The sequence below is a fragment of the Anolis sagrei genome, chromosome X (assembly GCF_037176765.1).
Source record: "Anolis sagrei isolate rAnoSag1 chromosome X, rAnoSag1.mat, whole genome shotgun sequence".
NCBI lineage: Eukaryota > Metazoa > Chordata > Lepidosauria > Squamata > Dactyloidae > Anolis > Anolis sagrei.
The window spans coordinates 8,214,638-8,232,349 of NC_090034.1; the positions used below are offsets into that span (position 1 = coordinate 8,214,638).

The following is a 17,712-nucleotide window of genomic DNA, read 5'->3' on the forward strand; positions in this document are numbered from 1 at the left end:
TGCAAGAAGGTCCTCCATTGTGCATGTGGCAGGGCTCAGGTTGCATTGCAGCAGGTGGTCAGTGGTTTGCTCCTCTCCGCATTCACATGTCGTGGATTCCACTTTGTGGCCCCATTTCTGAAGGTTGGCTCTGCAACTCGTGGTGCCAGAGCGCAGTCTGTTCAGCGCCTTCCAAGTCGCCCAGTCTTCTGTGTGCCCAGGGGGGAGTCTCTCATTGGGTTTCAGCTATGGATTGAGGTTCTGAGTTTGAGCCTGCCACTTTTGGACTCTCACTTGCTGAGGTGTTCCAGTGAGTGTCTCTGTAGATCTTAGGAAATTATTTCTAGATTTAAGTCATTGACGTGCTGGCTGATACCCAAACAAGGGATGGGCTGGAGATGTCACTGCCTTGGTCCTTTCATTATTGGCTGCTACTTCCCGGCGGATGTCAGGTGGTGCAATACCGGCTAAGCAGTGTAATTTCTCCAGTGGTGTAGGGCGCAGACACCCCGTGATAATGCAGCATGTCTCATTCAGAGCCACATCCACTGTTTTAGTGTGGTGAGATGTGTTCCACACTGGGCATGCATACCCAGCAGCAGAGTTCTGGAGAGACTTATTTTGCATAGAATTATGGAAAAAAATAGACCCCTGTCTGATTCCACAGCAAGCTGGCTTCAGGAAAGGCAAAAGCTGCACATCGCAAGTGCTGAACCTGACTCAGCACATAGAAGATGGCTTTGAAAGGCAGCAGATCACAGGAGCTGTCTTCATAGACTTGTCAGCAGCTTATGATACTGTGAACCACCGCCTCCTCCTGAGAAAAATGTATAATATCACAAAGGACTACCACTTCACCCGCCTCATAGGAAACCTGCTACAAAACAGGAGCTTTTTTGTTGAGTTCCAGGGCCAGAGAAGCAGATGGCGGAAATAGAAGAAAGGCCTGCCTAAGGGGAGCGTGCTTGCTCCATCCATGTTCAACATCTACACAAATGACCAGCCACTGCCAGAAGGGACAGAGAGTTTCATCTATGCTGATGATCGTGCCATCACTGCTCAAGCAGGGAGCTTTGAGATGGTTGAACAGAAGCTCTAGGTGCTCTTACTGCCTATTACAGGGAAAACCAACTGATCCCCAACCCATCTAAAACACAGAGATGTGCCTTTCACCTTAAGAACAGACAAGCATCCCAAGCTCTGAAGATCACCTGGGAAGGAATCCCACTGGAGCATTGCAGCGCACCCAAATACCTGGGAGTCACTCTGGACCGTGCTCTGACCTACAAGAAGCACTGCCTGAACATCAAGCAAAAAGTGGATGCTAGAAACAATATCATACAAAAGCTGAGTGGCACAACCTGGGGATCACAGCCAGACACAGTGAAGACATCTGTCCTTGCGCTGTGCTACTCTGCTGCTGAGTATGCATGCCCAGTGTGGATGTCCAGGGTGGGAGAAAAAGAAATCTTGTCTGTTGGAGGTAATAATAATAATAATAATAATAACAACACTTTCTTTATATTCCACCCATCTCACTTTGACGGGGACTCAGGGCGGATCACAGTACACATACACGGCAAACATTCAATGTTGCTTTGAATAGACAATACACAGACAGAACAGAAGGAGGTGGTTTTGACTCAGTGCCCAGCTGTTTTGGTGCCATGGAAGGTTGGGCTCAAGTCCACGAAGTGCTGTTGCTCCATCCTCTGTGACGAAGAGCTGTCAGGACTTGCTCCTTCCGTTTGGTTACCCAGCATTTTCTGATCTTCTTTCTTTATGGCGTTGTAAAACACCTCCCCTACTTTTAGCGGTACCTAATTTCTCTAATCACAGCTGAAGCTGTTTTTGAACTGCTTAGGTAAACAATGAGCTAGGCTGATAGTTGGCAGCTCATGCCAACCTGGGGCTTCGAACTTGCAACCTTTTTGGTTGACAGGTCTTATAATTGCTGATGATTTACCAGCTGTGCTAAACCTCCGGTAAGTGTGAATGTTGCAATTGGCCACCTTGATTAGCACTGAACAGCCTTGAAGCTTCAAAACCTGGCTGCTTCCGGCCTGGGGAAGCCTTTGTTGGGAGGTGATTAGCTATTCAATGCTAATCAAGGTGATCAATTGCGACATTCCCACTTACCTTCAACACACAAGAGTTCTTTCTCCCACCCTGGACATTATTCCACAGATATATAAACCCCACTTGCCTAGTTTCCAACAAACCTCACAACCTCTGAGAATGCCTGCCATAGATATGGGTGAAATGTCAGGAGAGAATGCTTCTGTAACATGGATAGACGGCCTGGAATACTCACAGCAACCCAGTGATTCCAGCCATGAAAGCCTTCGACAACATATTTTCAGTTTTTGGCAGTGAACAAGTCAAATTAGCTGGAGGGGAGGACTGTATAACACAAAATGCTTTTCTGATATGGCAGGAAAGAATTTGAAATGAGGGAAAAATCAGACTTTTTTCTCCAATTCTGTCATCTACAAAAGGAAGGAGTTCTCCTGCGATGTTTTTTGATGCATTTTCCCCATCCTGATCTTTTCAACTACAAATCCCATGGTCCCTCAGGTGCAACCATTTGTGCGCCTGTGAGATCCAATATAACTACACTGGGATACATTTGCGCCACGCCACAAGTGTGTAGAGCCTTGACCTCATTTGCTAACTCTAGCATCTTACTTGGAAATTCCAAGGAGTCGGAAGCTGCTCTCAAAATGCAGTCCATTGGCAGGAGGAGAGTGTTCAGCGCTTGCTTCTTAATAGGCTCTGGGCTTGAAAAGAAAAAAAAAGACACCATTATGACTTCCCTGTTTTGGAAAAAAATAGCATTCCTAACCTTTTGGAAAAGGAAAAATAATGTCATATCCTTTTGGCAAATGTGAATCTCTACGAACATCTGAAGGCCAACTTTTTAAAACCACTAGTCAAGGAAAGGCATGACCTTAGAATCATAGAATCATAGAATCAAAGAGTTGGAAGAGACCTCATGGGCCATCCAGTCCAACCCCCTCCCAAGAAGCAGGAATATTGCATTCAAATCACCCCTGACAGATGGCCATCCAGCCTCTGTTTAAAAGCTTCCAAAGAAGGAGCCTCCACCACACTCCGGGGCAGAGAGTTCCACTGCTGAACGGCTCTCACAGTCAGGAAGTTCTTCCTCATGTTCAGATGGAATCTCCTCTCTTGTAGTTTGAAGCCATTGTTCCGCGTCCTAGTCTCCAAGGAAGCAGAAAACAAGCTTGCTCCCTCCTCCCTGTGGCTTCCTCTCACATATTTATGCATGGCCCTCATCATATCTCCTCTCAGCCTTCTCTTCTTCAGGCTAAACATGCCCAGCTCCTTAAGCTGCTCCTCATAGGGCTTGTTCTCCAGACCCTTGATCATTTTAGTCGCCCTCCTCTGGACACATTCCAGCTTGTCAATATCTCTCTTGAATTGTGGTGCCCAGAATTGGACCTTGTTAGAAGTCAACCCTTTGCACCAGGATGGGTCAACTAAAATAGTTTTTCGTTTGCCAGTCCTATTTATGTGGCTCACCAGCCATTTGGTTTTAAAATTAAACTTACCATGCTTCAAGTTTCAGGAGTCCTAAGGCCAGAGGGCCAGACTGAGTGGGGCTCAGGTTCTTCAGAGCCAGTGCCACCAGCTTCCAAAGGCTGCACTCCGGATTGCTAAAGGCAGGGGACCTACGAGATGAAGACAGGCCACTGTTATTAGCTTTCCATTAGTTTACTCTATTATTTTTATTACACTTATTATTTTACTCTATTTGTATTGTTATCATTTATTATTTTCCTCTAAAGTGCTGGCTTTGGCCTATAAAGCCCTAAAAGGTTCTGGCCCAAGTTACCTATCCGATCGCATCTCCACCTACAAACCCACTAGGACTTTGAGATCTTCTGGGGAGGCCCTGCTCTCGATCCCGCCTGCAACACAGGCACGGCTGGTGGGGACGAGAGACAGGGCCTTCTCGGTGGTGGCTCCTCGGCTGTGGAACGCCCTTCCCACGGACATCAGATTGGCTCCCTCTTTCATGGTATTCCGGAGGAAAGTGAAAACCTGGCTATTTGAACAGGCGTTTGAATAGGCAGTGCAATGACTTCAGGAAATGGAACTACGACTGACGAGTTTGGATCATGATTCTAGTTATGAGACGCCACTTGAATGTTTATTATTGTTTAAATTGTTTAATTCGCTTCTGGGTAAATTGTTTTTAAGTATTTTGTTGATGCCGCATTGAATTTTTGCATTGATTGTTTGTCTTGTTCTTGCTTGATTGTTGTAAACCGCTATGAGTCGCCTTAGGGCTGAGAATAGCGGTATACAAATGAAGTAAATAAATAATAAATAAATAATTATTACATTTATTATTTTACTCTACTATTACAGTTATTATTACATTTCCATTAGTTTACTATTTTTATTATATTCATTTTATTATATTTTGTTATCATTAATTTCCTCTATTATTACGTTTATTATTTTACTCTACTATTACTGATATTACATTTCCATTAGTTTCCTCTATTATTTTTATTACATTTATTCTTTTACTCTACTTTTATTGTTATTATTTATTATTTAACTCTTTTATTATTACATTTTTATTTTACTCTACTATTACTGTTATTACATTTCCATTAATTTACTCTATTATTTTTTATCACATTTATTTTTTTACTCTATTATTCTTGGAAGGATCCTTAAGCACATTTACACTGAAGAAAGTTAGAATAATGGTTTAATCAGAGTTGGGCAATCTTATTTTAAATTACAGTTTAATGTAAATATTCAAAAACATTTAACCTATGGTTGCCTCAATTAATGTAATTTGATTGGTATTTATTTTTATTTTGAAATTTACTAGTAGCTGATGCGTTTCCCTCCCTTCGTTTATACTTAAGTTAATATGGTCTCCCAGTTTTTTGTGGTAAAATTAGCTGCCTCGGCTTATATCAGGTCAGCTTATACGCGAGTATATACGGTAAGTAAGAGAGATGGGAATGGAATACCATCCTGGAGAAAAGTGTGGCTAGTTCCTTTAAGTCTCAAGGTCCTAAGCCTATGGAGTCTGGCACCAAAGATGGAACTGCAGCACTATCTTCCCCTATCTAAATATATAAATCTGTAAGGGGCGTCCAACGGGACAGCAAATCTCAAAACCCCCCAACGAAAATTAACCAAAATTCCCATGCACATACCTCAACCCACAAGGTACAAACAAATCGAATCAAAATAAAAAACAACACAACAACACACTCACAAAAGGACAAAACAACTGAGCATGCGCAATGGCGCAAAGTCCCGGGCGCGCACACATGGCCAAACGGCCAACGCACCTCCCACCCCCCTCCGCCAAAGCCCCGCCCAAACCCACCGACGCCCTGCCCATGCACTCCTCCTCCTCCTCCCACCCCCCTCCGTTGAAGCTGCTGGGATTTATAGTTTACCTATAATCAAAGCATTCTGAACTCCACCAACGACGGAATTAAACCAAACGTGGCACACAGGACTCCCATGACCCAACAGAGAAGGGTTTGGTAAGCAATGGGAAGGAAGGAAGGAGGGAAGGCAGGAAAGAAAGAGGTACCGAAAGAAGGATAAGAAACTAGAATGGAAAGAAAAATAAAAGGAAGGAAAGGCAGGAAAGAGGTAAAGAAGGAAGAAGAAAAGGAAATAAAAAATGAAAGAAGGAAGGAAACATGGAGGGAAGAAAGGAGGCAAAGGAAGAAAGGGGGGGGGGGGGGAATGAAGGAAAGAGAGAAGGATGAAACCAAGGAGCGAAAGAAGGAAGGAAGGAAGGAAGGAAGGAAGGAAGGAAAGAAAGAAAGAAAGAGGTAGAGAAGGAAGAAAGGAGAGAAAGGGGGAGAAAAAGGGGGAAGGAATAGGTAGGTACCTCTCTTTCATAATACTCCAGATATCTACCTCTACTTTGAAAAGATTTACTATAGGCCACAGCAACACGTGGCAGGGTACAGCTAGTATTAACTAACAAGGATCCTGCCTGTCAAGACATTTCCAGTGGTAAAGCAGGCACTGGCCTTGCCATGCCGAGGAAGAGATCCACCAGTGAGTGCCCCGCTTGGACAGGCTCCTCCGTCAAAAGGGACCCCACGGTCTCTGCCATCCGTGACCAGAGGACTTCCGTCCATGGGTCCTGGCTATGTTCAAACAGTGTTGTCAAGAGCTTCAAGGAATGTGTGACGCGGGAGGTGGAGCGGGATTTCAGCGAATCCTCTGCGCGTGCTGCGATCATTCGCGCGCAGGCCGGCCAGTCGCAGTCCTTTGCGCAGAGCAGGCGGGAGGGTTCGGACTGGACAGAGAAGATGAGGAGACGGGCAAGAAGTCGGTTGGCTCCGGAAGCCACAAACAGACTGCGGTCTCCTTGAAGCGTGAAGATCACGTCCAGGGCTCCTAGTTCAAGAAAGAGAACAAGAAAGAATGCACTTGACATTATTTCTATTGTGAGGCAAGCCACAAGCACAGTACATTGGATCGATTGAAAAAAGGAATGGTGATGAACTATAACTATATATGAGTGTTGAATGAAAAGTAATGCCTCCACCTTCGTTACTTGGGTTTGGATGGGAATATTTTAATAAATCAAACACAGAAATAATCCTTAGAATGTGATCTTTAACTACCACTTTTCCACATAATCACCAGACAACTGGGTACATTTCTGCCAACAATGAACAAGTTTTCTGAAGCCGTCACAGAAGTAGACACCCTGTTTCCACAACCAGCATCTCACAGTTGCATCTCACGTCGAGAGATCTCACAGTTCTCTCGACGTCTTCATCAGAAGCATAAACCCCGAATAAAGAAATAATTCCCAGCAATATGTCCTCAGAATGCACTTTAACTATTCGATTGTCGTTGGACTGCGCTCCCCTCACTTCTTTAAAACCCTCCTACCAGATATATCCTACCTTGTTCATGCCCAGCGTTTATTTTTTAAATTTTAAACTATTACATTTGGCCTGGCCATGGGTTTTTTAAATCCTTGTGTGTTGTTGTTTATATGTGATTTTTATTAATTTGTATTGCATTGTTTTGTTTATTGCTTTCCTGTTTTATTGATGTGTTGTTGGGCTTGGCCTCATGTAAGCCACTCCGAGTCCCTTGGGGAGATGGTGGCGGGGTATAAATAAAGTTTTATCATTTTATTATTTATTATTATTATAATGATGTCCACGGATATCTTCTTTCATTATCAGGAACAGATGGAAGTCAGACGGTGCTAAATCTGGACTGTATGGAGAATGATCATCCTGAATCAATCTGTCAACCTTTTGCTTGTGAAACTCGGTGGTTGCTGTCACAGGACGTCCAACTCTTTGTTTGTCATGCAAGTCAGATGTTCCCACCTCAACATCTTTAAACTTACTTGCCCAATGATGCACAGTACTCACATCATCACAATCACCATAAACAGTTTGCATTCTCTGATGAATCTCCTTTGGGGTGACACCTTCTGCTCTCAAGTATTCAGTGACTGCACGTTGCTTAAGTTGCATTGACCGACCGTCTGTGCAGGGTTCCATACTTTGCACTTTAACAACACAACCATTCAATACTAAGGCTTCCTGCCAAAATGGAACTGTAGAGAAGAGTCTACTGAACAAGCCAGTACCTGCTGCATACCAGTACTGTCATCTGTTGAGGAGTTATGACGGTGGAGGCATTACTTTTCATTCAACCCTTGTAATAGAACACGCTCCCTTTGTTAAATATTAGCATGCTGTCATAATATAATCATACTATGTAACATGCTGCATTATCACAGGATGTCTATTCCCTACACCACTGGAGAAATTATACTGTTTAGCCAGTATTGCACCACCTGACATCCACCGGGAAGGAGCAGCCAATAAGGAAAGGACCAAGGCAGTGACATCTCTGGTCCAGCCTTTGATCGGATATCAGCCAGCAAGCCAAAGCCTTAAATCAAGAAACAGCTGAGTCCTAATCCATCTAAAACAGAAACGTGTGCTTTTTCATCTTCAGAACAGACAAGCATCTCAAGCTCCAAGGATGACCTGGGAAGGAATCTCACTGGAGCATTGCAGCACACCAAAATACCTGGGAGACACTCTGGATTGTGCTCTGACTTACAAGAAGCACTGCTTGACTATGAAGCAATAACTGGGTGCTAGAAATAACACCATACGAAAGCTGACTGGCACAACCTGGGGATCACAACCAGACACAGTGAAGACACATGCTCTTGCGCTTGACTAATCTGCTGCTGAATACACATGTCCAGTGTGGAACACATCACACCACATTAAAACAGTGGATGTGGCTCTTAATGAGACATGCTGCATTATCACAGGATGTCTACACCAAACATTGCTGGAGAAATTATACTGTTTAGCAGGTATTGCACCACCTGATATCTGCCAAGAAATAGCAGCCTGTAATGAAAGGATCAAGGCATTGAGATAATAATAATAAAATAAAACTTTATTTATACCCCACCACCATCTCCCCAAGGGGACTCGGGGCGGCTTACATGAGGCCAAGCCCGACAATACAGCAATGCAAATGAACAACATACAACAAAAAAAATAATAAAATAAAAAATAAAATACAAGAGACAATATAAAAAAGCACATCAACCAATGTAAAATCACAATAATTTAAACATAGAAAATAAATCACAGTGGGCAGGGCCAGTAGCAAAGATAAAAAAGTTTAAAACACTGGGTGAGAAGGCAATGTAATGTATCTGGACAGGGGATCAGAGGAACAAAAGTAGGATTAAATTGCACTAGTAGGTAAAAAATAAAGTGCTTCCGAGGGAATTTTTTGCAGGGTTTGGTCAGGGCAGAGGTTATAGTTCAGTTCATCATTCCTTGAAGGCGCACTGGAGATCTCTGGAGATCTCTGGCCCATCCTATGTGTGGATATCAGACAGCATGCCAATGAATTAAATCAAGACACAGCTTCCTAGGATCTACAGAGATACTCACAGGAACATCTCAGTAAGCAAGAGTCCAAAAGTGGCAGGCTAAAACCCAGAACCTCAATCAGTGGCTGAGACCAAATGAGAGACTCCTTCCTGGGCACACAGAAGACTGGGCGACTTGAAAGGCACTGAACAGGCTGTGCTCTGGCACCACAAGGTGCAGAGCTAACCTTAAGAATTGGGGCCACAAAGTGGAGTCCGCAACATGCGAGTGTGGAGGAGAGCAAACCACAGACCATTTACTGCAATGCAGCCTGAGACCTGCCACATAAACAGTGGAGGACCATCTCACAGCTACACCAAAGGCACTCCAAGTGGCCAGCTTCTGGTCAAAAGACATTTAGCATAAAATGACAAGTTTGTGGCTTTTTTATAACAACTGTATTCTCAATTCGCTTCTGACACAATAAATAAAATATTTTATAGAAAGCCAAAGAAAAGTTCCTTGCTTCAACAAAGCCTGCTGTTGATCATTTCACAGGGAAAGGAAACTGGAGACAGACAAAAACACAGTAAATGGGAACAAGGAGTTTGGCAACAGGACTGGGAGAATAAGGCAGCCATGGCAGTCAAGAAGTGTATTTTGTCCTTCAGTTTTATAGGAAACATCACTGCGGTGCTCTCAATAGCAGGCATGATGGTATACATATAATAAACAAAAAAAGGTGTCCAGCCACACTTGCCAGAGTTGCAGAGGAACTGGAAGGCGCTGTAGTGCTGCAGCATGGTGTAGACGCCCGTGACCCAGCCGCTCCGGATGGTCATGTCCTCCCACAAGGGACTGCCAAGAGCTCCCGCTTCTCCAAAGGCACCAAAGACCACTTCCCCCTGCTGAATCAGGAGAATAGACACATCCTGAGAGGCATTTCAAAAGCAGAGCTGCCTCTCGTGGCTCCAAAAAAGGACCTATCTCCCCTGGATATGCAGCAGAGTTCGATAGAGTTCATGGCAGCAGCATCAACAATGTCTTCATAGGCATTCCAGATTACAACCAGATATTTTTAATTTCTCAGTGGAGATAAAACATTTGGTAGTTTATCACAGAATCCTAGATATTCTATAAGTCATCCAGTCCAACCCCATTTCTGCCATTTGAACGCATAGATGTTCCCTCTTCCATATGAGTATAAGGGCAATAACGACAATTATTATATTTTAAAATCACACTCTACATTCATTATGTTTTAAGTTTTGTTTCAGGTATATTTAATATGTGTTTTTATGGATGTATTTTACCTATGTTGTGGCCTGCCTAAAGCCATGAGGAGTGGCAGGTAATAAATAAAAAAGTACTATTTTTAATGTATATACTCAAGTATAAACTGAGTTTTTCAGCCCTTTTTTAGGATGGAAAAGCCCCCCTCGGCTTATATTTGACTCAAGGTTAATTATTATTTTACTCTGCAGCAGCTGTTGTTGTTGTTATTATTATTATTATTATTACATTTATTATTTTTCTCTAGAATTATTATATTTATTATTTTACTCTATTATTGTTATTATTAAATTTAGATTATTTTACTTATTTTACTTTATTACATTTATGATCTTATTCTATTTATTATTACTACATTTATTATTTGTCTCTATTTATTATTGTTATTATTACATTTATTATTCTATTCTATTTTTATTATTACATTTATTATTTAATCTATTATTTTACTCTGCTGTTCTTGTTGTTATTATTATTACATTTATTATTTTTCTCTATTTATTATTATTACATTATTATTTTTCTCTATTTATTATTATAACATATATTATTTTACTCTATTATTGTTATTATTAAATTTAATTATTTTACTTTGTTATTATTTTATTACATTCATGATCTTACTCTATTTATTATTACTACATTTATTATTTTTCTCTATTTATTATTGTTATTATTACATTTTTATTCTACTCTACTTTTATTATTACATTTATTATTTACTCTATTGTTGTTATTATGATATTTAGATTATTTTACTCTGGTATGTGAGTAGATCAATAGGTACTGCTCAGGCGGGAAGGTAACGGCGCTCCATGCAATCATGCCGGCCACATGACCTTGGAGGTGTCTATGGACAATGCCGGATCTTTGGCTTAGAAATAGAGATGAGCACCAATCCTCAGAGTCTGACACGACTGGACTTAATATCAGGGGAAAGCCTTTACTTTATTCTGTTATTATTATTGTTCTGTTATTATTTTTATTACATTTATTATTTTGCTCTATTCTTGTTATTATTACATTATTTTATTCTATTTATTATTATTATTACATTTATTATTCTACTCTATTGTTATTATTACATTTACATTATTTTATTCTATTTATTATTATTACATTTATTATTTTACTCTATTATTATTATTATTATTACATTTATTATTTTACTCTCTTTATTATTCTTGGAAGGATACGTAGGCACATTTACATTGAAGAAGGTTAGAATAATGGTTTAATCAGAGTTGGACAGTCTTATCTTAAATTACACTTTTATGAAAATATTCAAAAACATTTAACCTCCAGATGCCCCAATTAATGTAATTTTATTGTTATCTATTTTTATTTTGAAATTTACCAGTAGCTGATGCATTTTCCTCCCTTAGCTTATACAGCTCTGAGATTCCATTGCTTCCTTTGGCCTCCATAAGGTCTAATGCAGGGGTTTTACTTATAGAATCATAGAATCAAAGAGTTGGAAGAGACCTCATGGGCCATCCAGTCCAACCCCCTGCCAAGAAGCAGGAATATTGCATTCAAATCACTCCTGACAGATGGCCATCCAGCCTCTGTTTAAAAGCTTCCAAAGAAGGAGCTTCCACCACACTCCGGGGCAGAGAGTTCCACTGCTGAACGGCTCTTACAGTCAGGAAGTTCTTCCTCATGTTCAGGTGGAATCTCCTCTCTTGTAGTTTGAAGCCATTGTTCCATTGCGTCCTAGTCTCCAAGGAAGCAGAAAACAAGCTTGCTCCCTCCTCCCTATGGCTTCCCCTCACATATTTATACATGGCTACCATATCTCCTCTCAGTCTTCTCTTCTTCAGGCTAAACATGCCCAGCTCCTTAAGCCGCTCCTCATAGGGCTTGCTCTCCAGACCCCTGATCATTTTAGTCGCCCTCCTCTGGACACATTCCAGCTTGTCAATATCTCTCTTGAATTGTGGTGCCCAGAATTGGACACAATATTCCAGGTGTGGTCTAACCAAAGCAGAATAGAGCATGAGGAGCATTCTGCTTTGGTTAGACCACACCTGGAATATTGGCTGAGATGGTCCTTGCAGTTATTATTAAAATAAGGGAAAAATTATTTCTTTATTCATCTCCTCATTATTCAAAATTAAAAAAATACTTTAAAAAAAAGGTCTAATGCAGGGGCGAGATGCATAGATCCATGCAGGCTATAATTTTGAGCATTCCTGGCCATGCCAGGGACATTTGTTGGGAGCTGCAATCAGAACCTATCTGGAGGATTCTGTGATCTAAAGCATGTTACTTGACAGCTGAGAGTCTCATGATGCCAATCATGGACTTCCGTTGTGCAAACAGACCGAGAACACATAAAACTTTAGTTTCATCTCAAAACTGTCCAACAACACATTGCAAAGAAATGTTCTCCTGCAGAACAATGTCATCAGCAATGTGATCAAATACAAGCACCTCCAATCCAAAGCTTAACGTTGGCTACTAGTATTGTAGTACTGGCTCCATCTCAAAGCCCAACTGACCTGCAGGTGCTGGAAGCTGGTTTCAGAGGCAGCAAGGATCCCCGTCAGTCGCAGGACGAAGGAAAGGATGTTGGGGCTGGGCTCCTCTTGCCGAAGCACCGCAAGGATCATCTCAGTCAAGCATGGATTCTCCTCTAAGAGCAGGAGGCTGGAGCCTGAGAGAGGGAGCAAAGGACAAAGGCATCAAGAAGAGAGCCAATCCCTGTTATAAGTTTTATAGGCTGAAGCGCTGAGCTGCTGGACTTATTATTTTTCTCTATTTATTATTATTATTACATTATTATTTTTCACTATTTATTATTATTATATGTATTATTTTACTCTATTTTTATTATAAAATTTATTATTTTACTCTATTATTGTTATTATTAAATTTAGATTATTTTACTCTTTTAGAATCCAGGGAGTGGGGTGAGCTCCTGTTGTTAGCCCCAGCTTCTGTCAACCTAGTAGTTCAAAAATGTGCAAATTTGAGATTACTGGCAGGAAGGCAACGGCACTCCATGCAGTCATGCCAGTGGCCACATGCCCATTATATGCTAATCAAGGTGGTCAGTTGAAACATTCACACCTAGCTCCAGCAGACAAGTGTCCTTTGTCCCACCCTGGTCTTTCCACAGATATATAAACCCTTTTTTCCTACTTCCAACAGACCTCACTGCATCTGAGGATGCTTGCCATAGATGCAGGCGAAACGTCAGGAGAGAATGCCTCTAGACCATGGCCATATAGCCCAAAAAAAACCTACAACAACCCAGTGATTCTGGCCAGAAAAGCCTTCGACAATACATTGTTTATTGTTTGTGTTTTGGTTTTTCTTTATTGCAATTGTTATTTGGGCTTGGCCTCATGTAAGCCGCTCTGAGTCCCCATTGGGGAGATGGTGGTGAGGTATAAATAAATTATTATTATTATTATTATTATTATTATATTAATTGTATTTGTTGTTTACTGATGTGTTTTTTATTATATATTTTATTAATTTTTCACCAAAGGTTTACAATAAAACAATCATAAAATATTTCCACCAAAATACTACCACACGAATGAAAAAGAAAAGTAACCCACCACCCGACTAACACCGATGTCACAAACACAAAACACACCCACACCCTAGTGTGACTTCCGTTCTTCTTACTTAACTTGTTAACTTGAATTGATGTAATTTTGTGTATGATTGTTCTGTGATGCAGGCATCAAATTGTGCCTTTGCTTCTGTAAGCCGCCCTGAGTCCCCTCCGGGGTGAGAAGGGCGGGGTATAAGAACCCCAAAATAAATAAATAAATTAACCATAACCCATATTTCCTCCTTTCCTTTTCCTCTTTTCCCTATCTTCCATCATAGTTTGGTTATATACTGAGAAAAAGAACTATATAAATTACTTCTAACTCTCTTATTTAAGTTAACTTAACCAGTAATTCCTTTCTATATATTCTTGTAAGCCTTTCCAGTCTGTTGGTTTCATACCTCTTCCGTTATTTTGCCTTAACCAATATGTTAATTCATCCATATCCTTAATATCAATAATTTTCTCAATCCAATCCATTTTAGAAGGTATCTTGTCCTGTTTCCACAGTTTTGCAAATACCATTCTTGCAGCTGTAGCAAAGAAGGTAAATAGTCTTTCCTTATTCTTATCTTTAAATATGTCTGAGTCAAACATACCCATGTGATGTGTTCATAGAATCAAAGAGTTGGAAGAGACCTCCTGGGCCATCCAGTCCAACCCCATTCTGCCAAGAAGCAGGAATATTGCATTCAAATCACCCCTAACAGATGGCCATCCAGCCAATGTTTAAAAGCTTCCAAAGAAGGAGCCTCCACCACACTCCAGTGCAGAGAGTTCCACTGCTGAACGGCTCTCACAGTCAGGAAGTTCTTCCTCACGTTCAGATAGAATCTCCTCTCTTGTAGTTTGAAGCCATTGTTCCATTGCATCCTAATCTCCAGGGAAGCAGAAAACAAGCTTGTTCCCTCCTCCCTGTGGCTTCCTCTCACATATGTATACATGGCTGTCATATCTCCTCCCAGCCTTCTCTTCTTCAGGGTAAACATGCCCAGCTCCTTAAGCCGCTCCTCATAGGGCTTGTTCTCCAGACCCTTGATCATTTTAGTCGCCCTCCTCTGGACACATTCCAGCTTGTCAATATCTCTCTTCAATTGTGGTGCCCAGAATTGGACACAATATTCCAGGTGTGGTCTAACCAAGGCAGAATAGAGGAGGAGCATTACTTTCCTAGATCTAGACACTAGGCTCCTATTGATGCAGGCCAATATAGTGCAGCTCAGTGTTGTTGGGCTTGGCTTCATGCAAGCCGCCCTGAATCCCCTTGGGGAGTATTATTATTATTATTATTAATTATTATTAAGGCCACATCATGAGGAGACAGGAAAGCCTAGAGAAGACAATTATGCTGGGGAAAATGGAAGGCAAAAGGAAGAGGGGCCGACCAAGGGCAAGATGGATGGATGGCATCCTTGAAGTGACTGGACTGACCTTGAGGGAGCTGGGGGTGGTAACGGCCGACAGGGAGCTCTGGCGTGGGCTGGTCCATGAGGTCACGAAGAGTCGGAGACGACTGAACGAATGAACAACAACACAACATTATTAAGGACTGGTGGAGTTTTTGGGGTTAACCTGGCATGTTGTGAGTTGTAGTTCACCCACAACTTTATGCATTTGGTACTATTTTTTTGAATGCCTTTTCCCAAAGCTAGTCAACCCATCCACGCTAGGCCTTTTCCTGGGGGTCTGCTGAGAGGCCGGCTCACCTGTGCGGGCCAGGGCCTGGAACCAGTCCAGCAGCTTCTCCAAGGAGGTGTCGTCCGAAAGAGGGCAGCCAGGGTCGGCCAGGACCGTGCAGACGGCCGGCAGCAGCTGGGAACACTGGGCCTCCATGGCGGGGAGATGTCCTTTGGAGAGGCCTTGTCAAACTCCCATGGCGGCTCAAGTGATAGCGAGCATGCGCAGTCGGCGTGAACGGAAGGACCGGAAGTTGTGGTCCCAAAGAGGGATAGGGCTCCTGCCACTTTAAGGGGTCTGAGCATGCGCGGTGGCTCGGCGCGCGGTCTGACCAAAGCGCGCTCCGGAAGTGACGTTGCCGCTTCCTTCCTATCTCAGCCTCTTGGGAGTCCATCCGGGTCCTCGACTGGCTGGTTGCCATGGCCGGTTGCCATGGAGCGCCTCAAAGCCGGAAGTGTGTGTTCCAGAGGGAGAGAGCGGCTCTGCGGCGAGGAGGGAGGCCATGTCTGAAGGCCACAGCCAGGCCGCCTCGGAGCCCGGGCCCCAGGGGGAACAGGTGCGGCCTTTGGAGACATGCCTGGGTTCTCTGGAAAAGGCAGTGTTTAATGTATTGTCGACGGCTTCCATGGCGGGGATCACTGGATTGTTGTAGGTTTTTCCGGGCTGTATGACCATGTTCTGGAGGCATTTTCTCCTGACGTTTCGCCTGCATCTATGCCGGCAAGCATCCTCAGAGGTAGTGAGGTCTGTTGGAAGTAGGAAAAATGGGTTTATATATCTGTGGAATGACCAGGGTGGGACAAAGGACTCTTGTCAGCTGGAGCTAGGTGTGAATGTTTCAGCTGATCACCTTGATTTGCATTCAATGGCCTGGAAGTGCCTGGGGGGAATCTCTTGTTGAGAGTGATTTTATGTGCCTGTTTGTTTCCCCTCTGTTAGAATCATAGAATCAAATCAAACAGTTGGAAGAGACCTCCTGGGCCATCCATTCCAACCCCATTCTGCCAAGAAGCAGGAATATTGCATTCAAATCACCCCTGACAGATGGCCATCCACCCTCTGTTTAAAAGCTTCCAAAGAAGGAGCCTCCACCACACTCCGGAGCAGAGAGTTCCACTACTGAACAGCTTTCACAGTCAGGAAGTTCTTCCTAATGTTCAGATGGAGTCTCCTCTCTTGTAGTTTGAAGCCATTGTTTCGTGTCCTAGTCTCCAAGGAAGCAGAAAACAAGCTTGCTCCCTCCTCCCTGTGGCTTCCTCTCACATATTTATACATGGCTATCATATCCCCTCTCAGCCTTCTCCTCTTCAGGCTAAACATGCCCAGCTCCCCAAGCCGCTCCTCATAGGGCTTGTTCTCCAGACCCTTGATCATTTTAGTCACCCTCTTCCTCTGGACACATTCCAGCTTGTCAATATCTCTCTTGAATTGTGGTGCCCAGAATGTTGTTTTGCTGTTGTAATTTTTGAGTTCTTTAATACTGGTAGCCAGATTTTGTTCATTTTCATGGTTTCCTCCTTTCTGTTGAAATTGTCCACATGCTTCTTGTGGATTTCAATGGCTTCTCTGTGTAGTCTGACATGGTGGTTGTTGGTGTGGTCCAGCATTTCTGTGTTCTCAAATAATATGCTGTGTCTAGGCTGGTTCATCAGGTGCTCTGCTATGGCTGACTTCTCTGGTTGAAGTAGTCTGCAGTGCCTTTCATGTTCCTTGATGCGTGTTTGGGTAACACTGCATTTGGTGGTCCCTATGGAGACTTGTCCACAGCTGCATGGTACACGGTAGACTCCTGCAGAAGCGAGAGGATCTCTCTTGTCCTTTGCTGAATGGAGCATTTGTTGGATTTTCTTAGTGGGTCTGTAGATAGTTTGTATGTTGTGTTTCCTCATCAGCTTCCCTATACGGTCAGTGGTTCCCTTGATGTCTGGCAAGGACACTTTTCCTCTGGGTGGATCTTGGTCTTGACTCTCGTGGCTTCCTCTCGGTTGTCTTGCAGCTCTTCTGATGTCTGAGGTGGAGTCTCCATTGGCCTGGAGAGCCCAGTTGAGGTGGTTCAGTTCCTCTTGGAGGAGGTGGGGTTCGCAGATTCTTTTGGCACGGTCTGCCAAGGCTTTAATGGTGCTTCTTTTTTGACTTGGGTGATGGTTGGAGTTTTTATGTAGATATCTATCCGTGTGTGTAGATTTTCTGTAAACAGTGTGACCCAATTGTTGATTTAGTTTGCGGATGACTAGGACATCTACAAAAGGCAGTCTTCCTTCATTTTCTATTTCCATGGTGAATTTG

General features: G+C 42.7%; 2 protein-coding genes across 3 annotated transcripts in view; one reads left to right on the top strand and one right to left on the bottom strand.

Annotated features, from left to right (window-relative positions):
* Nucleotides 1-15,664, bottom strand: part of LOC132782163 (BRCA1-associated ATM activator 1) — a 32,066-nt gene extending 16,402 nt beyond the window's left edge. The window contains exons 1-6 of the mRNA XM_067473644.1: nt 15,456-15,664; nt 12,683-12,837; nt 9,646-9,793; nt 6,030-6,402; nt 3,555-3,674; nt 2,668-2,759 (exon numbers count right to left, since the gene is read on the bottom strand). Coding sequence (XP_067329745.1) covers nt 2,668-2,759; nt 3,555-3,674; nt 6,030-6,402; nt 9,646-9,793; nt 12,683-12,837; nt 15,456-15,582 — 1,015 coding nt within the window. The 5' untranslated portion in view covers nt 15,583-15,664. The remainder of the gene's footprint in view (nt 1-2,667; nt 2,760-3,554; nt 3,675-6,029; nt 6,403-9,645; nt 9,794-12,682; nt 12,838-15,455) is intronic.
* A 141-nt stretch (nt 15,665-15,805) lies between these two features.
* The window catches only part of LOC132782162 (IQ domain-containing protein E), a 55,531-nt gene continuing 53,624 nt past the window's right edge, over nt 15,806-17,712 (top strand). For both annotated transcript variants that reach the window (XM_067460543.1, XM_067460544.1), the window contains exon 1: nt 15,806-15,982. In XM_067460543.1, the coding sequence (XP_067316644.1) occupies nt 15,929-15,982 (54 nt within the window). In that variant the 5' untranslated portion in view covers nt 15,806-15,928. The remainder of the gene's footprint in view (nt 15,983-17,712) is intronic.